This window comes from Hemibagrus wyckioides, linkage group LG21 (genome assembly GCF_019097595.1).
Source record: "Hemibagrus wyckioides isolate EC202008001 linkage group LG21, SWU_Hwy_1.0, whole genome shotgun sequence".
NCBI lineage: Eukaryota > Metazoa > Chordata > Actinopteri > Siluriformes > Bagridae > Hemibagrus > Hemibagrus wyckioides.
Genome location: NC_080730.1, coordinates 14,982,145 through 14,997,941, shown reverse-complemented (window position 1 = coordinate 14,997,941; position 15,797 = coordinate 14,982,145). Strand labels below are relative to the sequence as shown.

Below are 15,797 nucleotides of genomic sequence, written 5' to 3'. Positions count from 1 at the left end.
TACCAGCAATACTGCATCTCTGCCTTAAGAAAGTCTTTACAGTCAAATTCAATACAGGTTTTTACTGACACCGACCATTATAGCCTACGAATATCTCAGTAGACTTGACCTTTACCCGATGCGTCTCTTATAATCTCTACTTGCAGTGTTTCTTTTTTTTTCATATCCAGCTTTTATATAGTGACCTTTTCTAAGGGTTTGGGACAAAACAGGTGTTGTTACATTCACACTGATCTGGCATAGCAAGAGGACCTTTTCCATACAAAGGCTTTTATTAGTATGAACCTGTTTCATCTGAATAAACCTTAATCAAATGTGTGTTTTAAGAAATAGGCTGATTATTCAAACCTTGAGGTCCTGATAACCAGACTGGAGGAATTAAAGCAAATATTATTACATTCAATTGAATTTTATTTGTATTGTATTTGCATTTACACTACCAGTCAATACCAGTGTTTTTTGTTTAGGGATTTATTTTCTACATTCTAGAACAATACTGGAGATTTCAAAACTATGAAATATCACACATGGACTTAAGTAATCCATATATAATGACAACAAACAACAGTCAGTTGTTATTTTAAGACACAAAGGTCAGGTGTTCTGGAATAGTTCTTGTAAGAACAGTATTGTCAAGTACATTTGCAAAACCCATCAAGCACCATGATGAAACTGGCTCACATGAAGACCATCCCAGTAAAGCAAGACCAAAACCTACCTCTGCTGCAGAGGGGAAGTTCATTTAGAGTTACCAGCCTCAGAAATCACCAATTAACAGCACCTCAGATTAGAGCCATTATGACGGCTTTACAGAGCATCAGTAGCAGACATATCTCAATATCAACTGTTCAGAGGACATTATTGTGTATTTTGGCCGCCTTCAGCATTGTTTTACAATGTAGAAAGAAATAAACATCAGGAAAGACCATGGAATTAGAAGATGTGTCCAAACTTTTGACTGGTAGTGTATATCTGTGTATTATATGATCAAATATTGCAATGGTGTAATCAGAAATTCTTTCCAGTTTCAACATGTTGACGCTATCAACTGGTCACTGATGGACACTTGAGTGTGTGGTAATTGCAGTCATAAAGCTATCATAGCAGTTGTAGCCTTCAGCCATTGTAGCAAAACTGTTATCAATTGCAGACTAAAGCCATCCACAGTAATTTCATGTGTAGGCTATCCATGTGGGTTCATCCTCAGCAGCACCAAGTACTTTCCAAATGATGAGAGCTCCAACCTGAAATGGTGCATCAGGATAAATCAGGCAGGTCTGGAGAGCAGAAGGGGTCAGGATGGAGTTTCTCAGGAGTAGCATGTGTAGCTCATCAGAAATATAGCAAGGGAGAGGCTGACAGCATCCAAATATCCCAGTACACCAAAACTGATAATCCCTTCAGATTTGCTCATTTATCCTACAAAAAAAAACTATTCACAAAGCTCTTGACTAAAAAAAAAAAACATGTGTTCAGCCTGGACTTTAACACTGAGGCTGTCTGCATGCTAATTGGAAGGCTGTCCCATAACTTAGTAAGAAAAGGCTTCCTTTGCTGCAGGCTTCCCCCTGCTGCAGGCTTCACTACTCAAGGTATCAACAAATAACCTGTAGCTTTGATTGAATTGGTTGTAGCTGATCATAAAAAGACCAAAAGTTATGGAGTGGTGTGGTGCAAGACCATTCAGTGCTTTATAGATCAGTCTTAGTATTTTACAATCTGAATAAAATTTGATCAGAACCCACTACAGTGTGTGATGCGGTCATATCTTCTGGGTCTAGTTAAGATTTTAAAACCACTGCATTCTGGACTAAATGGAGCTTGTCTGTGTATCTAGTCAAAAATCTCCTCAGTAAGACATCACAATAATCCAGCCTAGAGGTAACAAAAGCATGAACCTGTTTTTCTAAATTATATTTCGTAGCTTAGCTATATTTCTGAAATTAAACAAGGCTATCTTGTTAATATTGCCTTCTGCTTTGTTTTGTGACAAATGGCTGCCGCATGGTGATGTTTGAAAATGATCAAACATCTCAGTCAGGTGTCAGTTTTATATTCCCTCATATTAAAACAAAGTCTCTGCCAAAACAGATTTGAGTTGGAGCTTAAGCATAGGCATGACCATCATGGTTCCACAGAGCCTGCATCTGACTTTATTTCTGCCGGAGGCTCCCAGTGGGAAACTTAGCCATCTGGAGGAAAGCAAGGCTAATGAAATTGTTATGCAACACCAGCAGGGATGGGCAAGATTTGTTGACTCTGGAAGACAGTGTGCGCAAACCGCTGGGCATCCAAGTGTTATACTATAAACTCCACTGCATGGTTTGTGGCTTTTATTGTCCGCTATCTTCGTGCCTCCAGTCACTTGGTATCCTTTTTTCCGACTAGTCTGAGCATCCATGGAAGAAGGCTGAGGCACTATGAAATCCTTTCATGGGTCTCACAAATGTATAACAGGCGGTAAAATAACTTCAGATTGCTTCAGATAGCAATAAAGAGAAACATGAAGCCATGTTGTATCTGATTTGTACTTCAGATATTTTCAGGGCATGCAGCAGGATTTGTGTGCCTTTGATAGTTGGTTTTATGCCTCACTACCGGACACCTAGCACTGTTATGCTGTTACATCTGTTTAATTCTCACTTTGTAAGAGTTAACACTTTGCTATGATTGCAGGGGGATCCCTGGGAAGAAGTGCGGAACCATCATCCTGTCAGCAGAAGAGCTGGGAAACTGCAGGGTATGTATGCAGTGTGCTTTTTATTCACATTGATGGTCAAATGAATGGTCACTATATAGGTCTGTGTACACTCAATATAGTGGATAGTTGTACTCATTAGTGCTTACTATAGATACAGTACTTGGATTGTACACCACTAACCATCACTGAAGCAGTTTTTCTTGTTTGTTAATCTTTATAATTAATCTGAGCGTCCACGATTTTATTAAGTTGACAGGTTTTCTTCAGCAGGTTGGTCTGTTTTCACTTTGGCTAATTGTTATCTACATTCCTCATCTCATTAGATGGTAATTACCAGAAAACCAGCCTACGTTTTGGATTTTATACACTGTGACTAATACCTCCTTCTCCTTCTTCTTCTTCTTCTTTTTTTTTATTTTTGCCATCACCATCAAAGCTTGCTCCAAAGCTACACATTCAAGTGTAGTGCTTAGAAATGGTGCCATTGAAAAACTCAGCAGCTTCTTCTAAAGGCAAAAAAATTGAACACTGCATACTTTCACATAAATGAGCCCTGAGTACTTCTCTGACAGTAAATATATGCTGTCAGTGGCCGGTTTATTATGTACACCTACGTTAAAGCCGTACATTTGTCATTTTATCAGGTCCATCTACCACATAAGTGCACTTTGTCAGTATTTTGGAACTACTCAGTGTCAGTGCTGGGTTAAGATACAGTTTGCCAACCAAACATATCCAGCCAATGGTTGTTTTATGGTCAGAGACTGACACTAAGAACGGGATGGAAGAAGATTAACAGACCGTGTGTAGTCTCCGTAAACTAACAAGCTTTCTTCTGAAACAGCTCTTGCAATGGAGGCTCTTTTCACTGCAAAAAAAACATATCTTGGCAAGTGAATATAGTCAGTTATCTAGTATTTTCTACAGCTCTGGAAAAAAAATAAGAGACCAGTGCCCAAAAAGGATTTGAACCCTATTGAAAACCTCTGGAATGTCATCAAGAGGAAGATGGATGGTCACAAACTGAGCTGTTTGCTTTTTTGCAAAAAGAGTGGTATAAAGTTACCCAACATCAATGTGAGAAACTGGTGGAGAGCATGGAGCCAAAACACATGCAAATCGGGGTTATTCCACCAAATACTGATTTCTTAATGTTATTTAGCCAAAGCATTAACACAATTTGTTTACAAATTATTTGCATTTTGTTTCATTTGAGTTATTAAAGCTCTGCAGATACTGCATGATCTCGGGTTATTTTGCTCTGTTGTCATTTCCTTTAAATATACACTCGAAATAACAATAGTTATATTTTGAATCTAGGAGAAATATTGTCAGCAGTTCACAAAAAATGAAACAAAACTCTTCATCTCACCTATACATGCACCTGTAAGAAAAAAAAAACCATAAGAAACTTATTATTTTGCTGTATTATAACAAATCAAACATATGCTTAATAAACATATTTCTAGATTTTTTTTTCCCCAAGCTTTACATTGTTGTTTTCTATTTTCCTTTATTCTAGAAATAAATACTTAAAATGAGCAAACCTATCTGCTAAAAACAACAAAGGCTATTTCAACTCTGAATATGTTTAGTAATATGCTTAATAGTCTTATGTGTGGTTTAATATAGTCTGTGCTGTACAGAATCATTTACTGTAAGATACATTGCAAGATTGGGAGAGGGAAATAGGGATTTGGAGTGGATAATATCCATGTATCAGAAATATGTGTGTACCACAGTGACCTAGTTTCCTACGCAGAGGCTGAGAAAGAGAGAGAAAAAGCAAAAGCCCACATATTTTGGGCTAGTTTCAGGTCTTTATGAGTTGTAGTTGGACTGGAAATTTTGCTAAAACCTGGCAAACCTGCTCCATGGAGATGGTAACACTTGCTATATTGAACAAAGTCGAACAAAGTTAACCCCTGAGACTTTTTAGACCGTACGCATGATTCCCAACTTCTTGTTACTTTAAAAAATTTCTTAGATAGAAGTCAACTGTGAGATCCTCACGACTCCATTTAGTTTGAGGCTGTGTCATTATTAAGGTCATCATCAAAATCTATAAATCTGTCCAATGAAATGACTAAACAACACCAGACCAGACCAATGACATTTCTATAAAGATTTTAATATAAGTGGCTAATTTCTTCTCATTCAGTGTGTAGATCTGTTTTCGTAACCGCACTTTAACGTCCAGATGAATCGTCAATGACGGAATTGATTTTCCTTTTCCGCCAGATGTCCATGTGTGACAGATATCGATAGGATCTGTAGGTGTATAAAGCAGTTCACATAAATCACTGGAATTACCAAGTACATTTAAAAACGGATCGATCCCAATCTTGTGAATATCAGCTTAATTTGATCACTTCTGAGAAAGATCACAATCTAAATTAAATCACAAATTTATTTCGGGAGGTTAGTGGTGTGGTTAAAGCGTCCTGCTCTCTTTGAGCTGCTCTCTGATATGAAAACGGGCGCCGGACATCATTCCTGCTGAAACACCTTCATTACAATATCAAAAGGATTTCTATTGCCTGCCCGGTTCTGTAGATCAATAAGAGAGCTCATTTGTAGTTTTTTTTTTTTCTTCTCTGCACTGCCCATCTTTTACACACGAAAGCTTTCGGTCCATCTTAGGAACAAGGAGCTATTAACCAAATCATGTCGACTAGTTCTGCAGCTTCTCCTGATCCCTCGCCACGGTACACAGAATATTCATCCCCCAGCTTGATCCACATGAAAGACAGTGTAAATGGCTTTGGAAATGGAACACTGGCTACCTGTTCTGTAAGGGATAAAAAAAAAATGACACTGCTGTTATAGGAACAGAATTGGTGATGGCGTGTCGTGATGTGAAGAGGGCTTTCTGTACTTTTACCACCCCGAAACCCATATATTATCCAGTAAAAGAACCAGTGTTTTATTCCTCTTATATAACAGGTTATGAATTTCAAAGCATATTAAATACAGCTTATTTTATGCATTTAACATTGTCCCAAACAGCTCATTTCACTCCTCAAGTTAATAGCTTGTCAGGCTATCAAGAAACTAGCAATGCTTGAAACCTAGAAAGCACTGACACCCGAGACTCCTTCCACTAACGTTAAATACATCCCATTACAGAAAGCCTCACCGTATGAACGACTAGGAATTCTTCTTTGCTATATGACACATACTATATATTACCCGTTTATTAGACACATAATGTCTTAGATTATGTCGAGCATAAAGCATATAGCATGAGTTGTTACTATAGAAACAATAACATAGAAAGAGTGCAATCATACTAAAACCAGTGAGTTTAATTACTGTCACAGAAAATGAGCCAAGGTCTGACCAATCAGCTAAATTAGCAATTAGCAAACTACCGAGAGCTTCAGCCCTTAATCCTAGACCTAGTATTTCAAAATGTATTTTATAATGCTGATGGATGCTCCTGATGTAGAGGTTAGGTGAATATGCATGTATATGCAGTATGTGTAGAAGACCATAAGCATATTTTTGCATAAGAATCAGTATGTGTAGATTTTAAATTCCTTTAGATGGCTAAGAGGGGTATAGACTTTGCTGTTACGCAGCAAAGCGCCTCACTGGATGATAATCAGCCTTGGTTATGGGTGATATGCTGCATGAATGTGTTTGTTAATGCAAAGTCTGATTTGTCAAGCTCTCAAGACAGCCTCTTATGTGCGTGGTGGATTTTCTTTTCCTGTATTTGAGCCAGGGAAGATTTTATCAGCTAGAATTCTATCCAAATTTTCCACACGATTGTTCATAAATTTGTATTCAAATGTCTCGCTGCACTGTTGAATATTGACACTCGTAACACAGTCGAAGTGTTCAGAAGTGGAAAAAATGATCCCAGGTCAATCAGAATTTTACTTGAATGGTCAATTAGTTTAGTTCAAAATAAAAAAGTGTCCGTTCTACAATACAGTCAAGCATGTGGGAGTATTACAAGAAAGGTCACAGCCAATTTACATGATTAATTTATATGTATTTAATTATTATTTTATCAATTAAGTAAGAAATAACACATGAGGATGGGGCAGGATTGTACAGGAATATAATCAGTGATGGGGTGGTGAGACCCCATGCTATCACAGCATGCCCCAAAAATGCATTTTATTAGTCTTATATCAACATTTTAAAAAAAAATAATGTGTTTAATGTAGAGCTTCCACCATAATGTGAATTAGGAAATGACTACAGAAAACTACTATAAACAATGTATTAGAACAAGCACATTAATATAAACCGGTGTAAGATGGTCAGAGCTTCTGTTATAGTAAATTAATCAACTGTTTCTGACCAATCAGGAGTGATGTGGTATAAATTTTCTTTTTTTTTTTTGCTATAATCATTAAGTAGTAAATATGTACACAGTGAAAAAAGTCAACTCCAGTTACAATGTACGAATACCATTATCTCTACAAGTGCTGTAGTTACTGTGTTTACTCAATACAAGTCATTCAGGGCTGCATTAACCGTAAGCCTTTTTTTCTTTCTGGCCCTTTTAACTGCAGTCTGCCTCGGCTTAGCCGCTATCCACCGAAGACCCTTTAACTGGGCTTTTGTAGCTTTTGGGAGCAAGAATTGATCACTTTCTTGGTTGAGAATTCTGTGTGTGATACGTACAGTACGGAGAGATGCATGATTATCTGAGCTCACCACACACCACGCTGAAGCTTAAAGGACTTACGTGTTGACAAGAGGCCACACTGATAACACTGATAGTATTGATTTCCTTTTCACAGCTGGAGGGTTGTCTAGATCCTTTCCAGCTCTATACCTTCCATTTTGTATCTTGCATGTAGAGGGTCCTAGGGCTCAGAACAGGCTTAACTGTAGTAGCTGATAACATCTTGTTTTGACGATTTCCCGAGCGAGGCCCGGCGTGGGTCTGATTAAGAATGAAGCGCACACTGCCTACTAATCAATCAGACCCAAATGCTATTACTCAGTCACCTTTGTCAAGCTGAATGGCGATTTCAGCTATGGAATGTGAGATGAGATCAAGGTCTTAAAAGTAATATTTCTCAGAAGGAATATTCAGCACATATATCAAAGCAAAACTGGCCCATGGGGATACTTTACCTGCCCCTATTGAAATTCTGCTGTGCGTCCCGCCTTTTACCGAGCCTGTTAGCTATTTCACAGACCTATTTGGTATGCTGTTAACATTGATATTCAGAAGAATGGATCGCACCACACTGCTGATGAAGCAGATCTGGTTCCTACCGCAAAGACCATGCCATTTTTCACTTACATCTGGCAGAGTAATGTGGCATTTTCCACGAGCAGGGAGCACTGAAGTGGGTCACATCGGCCCACATTTGCGTATTAGCGGCAGAGACGCAGTGTCAGGCTTCCATTGCTTTTGCCCCATGCAAGCTGATAAGGAATGAGTTTTTATTAAGCCTTCAGAACAAAGTGAAGTGCAAATAACATGAATTAGGTCAGTGCTTTTCAACCTGAGAATGAGCCACTGAGAACGGTGGGTAGGCAGCATATTACCTCTCCTTTTTTTAACTGTAAAATAATCACTAGATATGGCTTAATCAACGTATCATTATTTATTGAATTAAGATAAATATGTGAATATGGAGTGTGTTGTCATGAATACATGATACTTGCCTTTGGCTTGTGATCGCAACCAAATCACAGCCATCATGTTATATTGCTTTTATGCAACAGTTTAAAAAGCAATGGAAAAAAGTAATGTAAAGAAACTTTGATTCCTATCAGATTTTAATCTAGTCCTTCCACCACAGTGTAGTCCCATCGCAAGGGATTTGCTGCTATGCAACATTTTTTTCTCCACCCATGTATTGGTAATGTGGAGGTGGAGGAGGTTGATGGTGCAAATGTTCACGCATGCGTTTGACCAACTCTGATTATAAGGTGGAGGTGTAGTAATAAAAATAGCTACCCTTTAGATCACTTTTGTCCTTTATACAACTATACTGAGATTTGCAAAAGGGGATTCATATTACATAATAATACAGATGTAACCAAATACTCATTATCCAGAAAGAAAGAACATAATAGTAGATAATCTGTTCTAAACATAGACAAATATTGATACGAATAGGTGGCACTATTCTTGTTTTAGACAGCGGTCAAATATGAAACCTACTGGACAAAGAAAGGCCATTTGAGTTAATCATAAATGCGAGTCAATGCATAATACATATAGCATTCTTTCATTCATTCAGCCTAAGTAACTGCCTGGACATGGTTCCAGTGGTTTACATTAGAAACCTGAAACCTTTCCAGTTCAGGCCACGCCCACTTAAGCACAAATACAGATATGAATACATGGAGCACTAAAAGTAGTACAGATACAGATAGTGGCACTGCATTATGCTCCTTCATAATAATCTCTGTTTGCGCTTTGTTAATTTTAAAAGCTTGTCATCGGGGCACTCTGGCCAACAAAGCTTGCCTGTATTTCATGATAAAAATACACCGAGTATGCACTATTAAAAACTACGAGCATGTCATTTGCAGTCTGCAAGCAACCCAGGCAACAGTAACACCATGTTGACTAACTGTAGCCCAGATAACAGACCTGGTATTCTAAGGATGTTTGATTAGATGTGCCAGTTCCTGTCCCAGTAATCTCCTCTGCACTTAGAGCATGCAGTGTGCACAATATGCTCTCCTCATAAGAGCTACTGTATAATTTGTTGTACCTTTCTGAAAACACACCTACAGTGAGGCTTTGAGAAAACAGGTTTTCTTAATGGCTTTGAGGGAGCAACCTAGATATGATGGTTTATTCAGAGGAAACAAAAAAAAAAAAAAAAGGATAGTTGTAGAGATTTACTGAATGCAAAAGTTGTTTACTGTGTCAGATCTGTGGCAGGCTTTACTCTGGCCTTCCCCGAAGACCACTTACTTGTGATAACCTAAGAAAGTTAGCCAGTTTGCCCACTGTGCACTGAAGTGAGCGTCATAAAGCTGATAAATGTTCAAGTACAGGAATGAAAACATGTACAGCACACCGCAGCATACACTATGGTACAGTGCAATAGCCTTGAGTCTGATTGTGTCAGTAAATCACTATTCGTTTCAACACGCTTCTCAGCTCTTTCTTCTGCTGTGGTTTCAGTACCTTTATCTGTGATTCTGACTAAACCTGTGCCAAACTTTGAAGAAAAAAAAAATGTTTAACTCTTTAGTCAAAGGTTGCCTTCCTTGGACCTTCATTATACATTTATGAGTGCTGCATAAATCTTTTATAATGTAAAGCAGAAGACACAAGGTGACATTAGAGGTTGTATACAGGATAACTGTTGCTACATGAAAAAGAAATTACTTATTCAATCTTGAATATATATATATATATATATATTTTATTTAAAACAATACTGGGGTATTTATTAAAGGCTTATCTAACATTAGAGATATTATTTCATTTTAAAAAATATTATGGAATGTGATTTTCATCTATTGATATTTAGTTCAGGATTATGGCTGTATTTTTTTTAAAAATTTCTTTTGTTTTGTTCTTTGTGACATCTCGGTGATTATCGTTTAATTGCACTGGTCAAAACAAGCTCTTGTTCTGTAGAAGGATGGCAGTCCAATTCTACATTTGATGTTCATATGCTAAGCTTATCAGGTTTAGTTGAAGCAATGGAAGCACAGAACTGGGTTCATGTCAGCAGATGCGATGATTAGTTTTATTTCCTTAATTCAACAGAAGATTTTTAAGGCTTGATTTTTATGGACAGTTACTTTCTGATCACTCTCTAGTATGATATATGAGTTTTTTTTAATGTATGTAAATGTCCTTGTCTCCCCTGATGGCCAGTACAATTTAGAAAAAGAAGTAGCCTTTATTTGTCACACATACACCGATCAGCCATAACATTATGACCACCTGCCTAATATTGTGTTGGTCCCCCTTTTGCTACCGACACAGCCCTGATCTGTCGAGGCACGGACTCCACTGGATCCCTGAAGGTGTGCTGTGGTATCTGGCGCCAAGATGCTAGCAGCAGATCCTTGAGGTCCTGTAAGGACCTCCACGGATCAGACTTTCCACAGATGCTCAATTAGATTGAGATCTGGGGAACTTCGAGGTCAACACATCACCTGGTCATAATGTTATGCCTGTACATTACTGCACAGTGAAATTCTTTCTTCGCTTATCCCAACTTTGGAAGTTGTGGTCAGAGCACAGGATACAGCACCCCTGGATCAGTGAGGGGTAAGGGCCTTGCTCAGGGGCCTAACGGTGGCAGCTTGGTGGTGCTGGGGCTTGAATCCCAATCCTTCAATTAACCAGCCAGAGCCTCCACTGCCTATTCGGGACACGTCTAGCATCCTTGCACATATAACAGCTCTTGGTCTCCTGATGAACACAGAAAAGTACTTAACACTAAACACATGATTTATTCACTTAATTCTCCTGTGTATATGTGGCAAACATTATTATGCTTGCCAGTTGAAGTGTAGATGCTGTTATAATTTCCCTAGCTTTGCCGGAGCTCCTTTCAAACGTGGGTTATCAGTCTACAAAATGTTGAAGTTGGAACGTCCTGTTTTCATTGAGAAGGGAGCAGGCACTAGCTTGCTGGTGATTCAAGGCTTTTTTTATGACAGGGGTGTGCTTGGGAGAGTTTGTCTTATGTGTATGGAGATGTTTCCACACACTCAGAGAATCTCCTCAGGTGCTCACTGAGAGAAACTCGTCTACCACTGGTGCATAATTTTGAGACACTTTTTAATACAGAATCCTTGCTTTATTAACACAATGATTATGAGCATCTGTAATAACCCATTATAGGCATCCTTTTAATAACTATTTACTGAGATAAGCATGAAATAAAAATAGATATCAATGTCTAGAACAGTTATCAAGAACTACTATATATATATATATATATATATATATATATTTTATTATTTTATTGTAATATTCCTGATAAATCTCTTGATGATTTCTCATACTCTTGATGTCTTTGCCTGGAAATGTTCTAACTGACAGTCAGGGCATAGAAATACTGTATTGTTTCAAATAAATAATGCCCTTGAAACCCAGACACTGAAAAAACACTGTACAATTGTTAATTTTTAGTAGAAAACATTAAGAGAAAGATCGTTCTGGAAAGCTGGTAGGTCACGGTTATATCAGACAGATGAAATGTTTTTTTGCTTCTGTCTTTCCAGGAACACTCAGCAAGCAAGAAGGGAAAAAAAATCATTGTTGGAATATGATTTCTCACATCCCACAAAATTTTTTCCCGGGAATCAATTTGTCCCTTATACTTTAAATAGGGAACAGTGTGGTTTTGTCTGTGTTTTTCTCTCTTCTGTTGACTGGCGATGGTAGTCATCAAGAAATGTTTTCAGTCTTATGTCCTTGAGGATGATGTATTCTGGGGAAGAAAAAGCAGGAGCATAAATGAGCCAGTGAACAGTGTTTTCTAGAAAAACAGGAAACTGTTGGCAGGAGCAACAGGAATCTTCCCAGATGAAGAAACTGCCTGCGTATTTTCAAACCATACAAGTGCAAATTACATTCAGAAATATGTCGTGCTCTCTGGCATGATTAACAGTATGTCTATCTCCACATGTTAATTTGCACTGCAGTGACACTTTTATTTTCAAAATCAGCGTGAAGGCTGATTAATTTACTAATTGCTGTTGAGTTGTGATAAAGACGAATAAAGGAAAATATACCTTTATAACTATATATACATACAGTATACATACACAAACATATATACACCGATCAGGCATAACATTATGACCACCTGCCTAATATTTTGCTGCCAAAACAGCCCTGACCCATCATGCACTGTGTATTCTGACACCTTTCTATCAGAACCAGCATTAACTTCTTCAGCAATTTGAGCAACAGTAGCTCGTCTGTTGGATCGGACAAACGCATGGACCAGCCTTCGCTCCCCACGTGCATCAATGGGTTCACCACTGTTTCTTCATTAGACCAGTTTTGATAGATACTGACCACTGCAGGCCAGGAACACCCCACAAGAGCTGCAGTTTTGGAGATGCAGTTGCCTGACCATCACAATTTGGTCCTTGTTAAACTCGCTCAAATACTTACACTTGTCCATTTTTCCTGCTTCTAACACATCAACTTTGAGGACAAAATATTCACTTGCTGCCTAATATATACCACCCACTAACCACTCCTCCATGATGAGGAGATCATCAGTGTTATTCAATTCACCTCTCACTGCTCATAATGTTATGCCTGATCGGTATATATCGGTATATATATATATATATATATATATATATATATATATATATATATATATATATATATATACATACATATACATATATATAATAGGGATTGCTGGTGAATGTTCTCTATTAATAGGCTAATATTGTTTGTCCAATTTTGCTAGTTGAGTAAATGAAGGAACATTTGTGAAACTGCATCAACATCTTATAGTCAAGACTCTTGTAACTAAGAACTGCTGCTATAAACAACAGTATGATGGACATCCTGGACATTCTTTCAGTGAACTCAGCACTGTTTGACATTATAGTATACAGCTGAGAGAAGAGAAAGGCTTTATAATCCCATGATCTGGTGTCACCCCGAAGAGAATGGGTTCCCTTTTGCGTCTGGTTCTTTTTCCTCATGTCATCTTTTGGAGATTTTCCTTGTCACTGTCCTCTCAGACTTGCTCATTAGGGTCCTATATCTCCTGCAAAGGTGCTTTGTGACAATGTCTATTGTTAAAAGTGCTGAACCTGCAAATTGTCTTGGCATAAATTACATGTCTTTGTGTTATTCATTTTCATTTAGTAGTAAGCAATTTTTGTTGGTATTATTTAGGTAAAATAAATGATGCAGAAGTGGGGAAGAAATTTGATTAGTGTCCAAAACCATTATTCTGCCCTGAATAATGTTACATGGGAACAAAACATCTCTAACACAACTTCTCATCTCTACAAACATATAGACAGGGCATGCTTTAGTGCGAAGTCTGTTTACAGACTTCATTATACTCCTTCAGTGTGTGAAATGTCAGAGAAAGCACCAGATTCACTGTAATGAGGCTTCCTTTCTCCTGGTGGGATTATGAAAAAGGGCTATAGCTTCATTTTTCTGCTGTGTTGCAGTCAATTAAAATGCAAAGAACACAATGCAGGTTTTTATATATATATATATATATATATATACATACGAAGAATATGCATATAAACATCACCTTAGATGCATTTTTTTCTTTTGGCAGGATAGTGCAACCATGCAGTTTTGTGCCAATAAGCTGGACAAGAAGGACTTCTTTGGGAAGTCGGACCCCTTTATGGTGTTCTACAGAAGTAACGAGGATGGAACGTGAGTTTGCTCTTGTATTTAAAATATATAATAATATACATATGATAATATGATACTGGCATCAATTTAGCAACATGAAACTTTCTGGTACACTCATGAACATCTTCACTAATCATTAGACACTAATTTGTTCCCATATGGCTTGTTAGATGTGGACTTCACTTCTGTAGATAAATGCAGCAGCTGGCCGATGCCCTGCTATGTGTTGTGGTTTATTTCTCAGTAATAAAACGCCTCTACTGGCTTGTCACCTTCCTTCTCTCTGTCAAAGGTTCACCATCTGCCATAAGACGGAGGTGGTGAAGAACACCCTCAATCCAGTTTGGCAGTCTTTTACCATCCCAGTGAGAGCACTCTGCAATGGGGATTATGACCGGTAAGATTCCCGTACCACATGGAGGTACTTGCTCGAGGTGAAGCCCCAGCTAGTCTTGAATAATCTGTACAGCTTTCATGTGTATGGCCTTTAATCTCTGGAGAGCTGTTCATCAGCAGCTGTGGCATCAGAGGCATTGATGCCAGATGGGTGCTTTTCCATGCAACTGGGTTTCTTTTGGTTCAGCTGTGCAAGAAAGCTTCGGCAGGTTTACAGACTTTAGACTGGTTTGACATGGGAGCAATTTGGTGTATACACTACCTACATTGTACTGAATTAAAAATGCAATTAAAACTAATGATCTATCAGTACATATCTTGCCAAATTTATTTGCTCTTGCCAAAAGGAGCTATAGTTTGTGACTCCTGTTTCAAGCATATTCTAGCATTGCTGTGGGTGAGAGATGAATTAAACGCTGAAACAGTCCATTAGGCAACTGACTCAACTATACTGAGGCAAGGCAAGCTTCAACAACACTCCAGCAGCACACACAGGGGAACTTGGACAGGAAGAGAACATACAGAGAGTAACAAGAATATACCCCATATGATATACCAGTGAATCCCTGGCATCGGTTTAACCTCATTACCTTTAATATGCATCTTTCCCTTTGAAAGGTACATGGAGTTTACCTTCAATGGTTTACCTAACGTTTACGCTTTCAATCTTTTGTGCACAATATTCACATTTCCAAGTGAAAGATACATATTAAGGTAACAAAATGTTTGAGGACCACCGCAGTGACAAGGCAAGGCATAATTTAATCTTCTCAGAGCGTGTTCCCAGACTGAAGTGTTTCTGCTTGGCATCACTGGAATAAATGATATAATGATATAATTATTAGCAAATCTTGAATATAGTTACATGTATTGAGTATTTCCAATTATAAGGTAACAGTAAACCAGTTCATTATATTGAGCTTATTATATTGGCACAAATCTAAAAGTAGCAAAATTATCTGTAGATAGAATAGAAAAAGAAAATATTTACATGAGTAAAAATATAGATTCATATTAGTTATGGATTATTGAGATATTACAATAAGAAATATTATGGCTAATGTCTAGGTGACCGCATAGCACTTGACCATATGCCATCTATCTATCTATCTATCTATCTATCTATCTATCTATCTATCTATCTATCTATCTATCTATCTATCTATCTATCTATCTATCTATCTATCTATCTATCTATCAGTTCCAGTCTGATTGGTATTGGGAAGTGAGCTTGGATCTGGTTGAAATGCTCCATGAAGTCATCACTCTGGAGGTGAAGAGTGGTGGTGTATCTCTTTCTAATCTCAAAGCGACAACTTGGTTGTGACAAATGTTTCCAGTGGGTGGTCCTTGTCACGACAGACATTACTGCTGCTT

At 37.9% G+C, this 15,797-nt stretch overlaps 1 protein-coding gene across 2 annotated transcripts in view; it reads left to right on the top strand.

Annotated features, from left to right (window-relative positions):
• cpne5b (copine Vb) overlaps positions 1-15,797 on the top strand; it is a 113,666-nt gene that overhangs the window by 59,658 nt on the left and 38,211 nt on the right. For both annotated transcript variants that reach the window (XM_058373402.1, XM_058373401.1), the window contains 3 exons: positions 2,677-2,740; positions 13,942-14,045; positions 14,317-14,421. In XM_058373402.1, the coding sequence (XP_058229385.1) occupies positions 2,677-2,740; positions 13,942-14,045; positions 14,317-14,421 (273 nt within the window). The remainder of the gene's footprint in view (positions 1-2,676; positions 2,741-13,941; positions 14,046-14,316; positions 14,422-15,797) is intronic.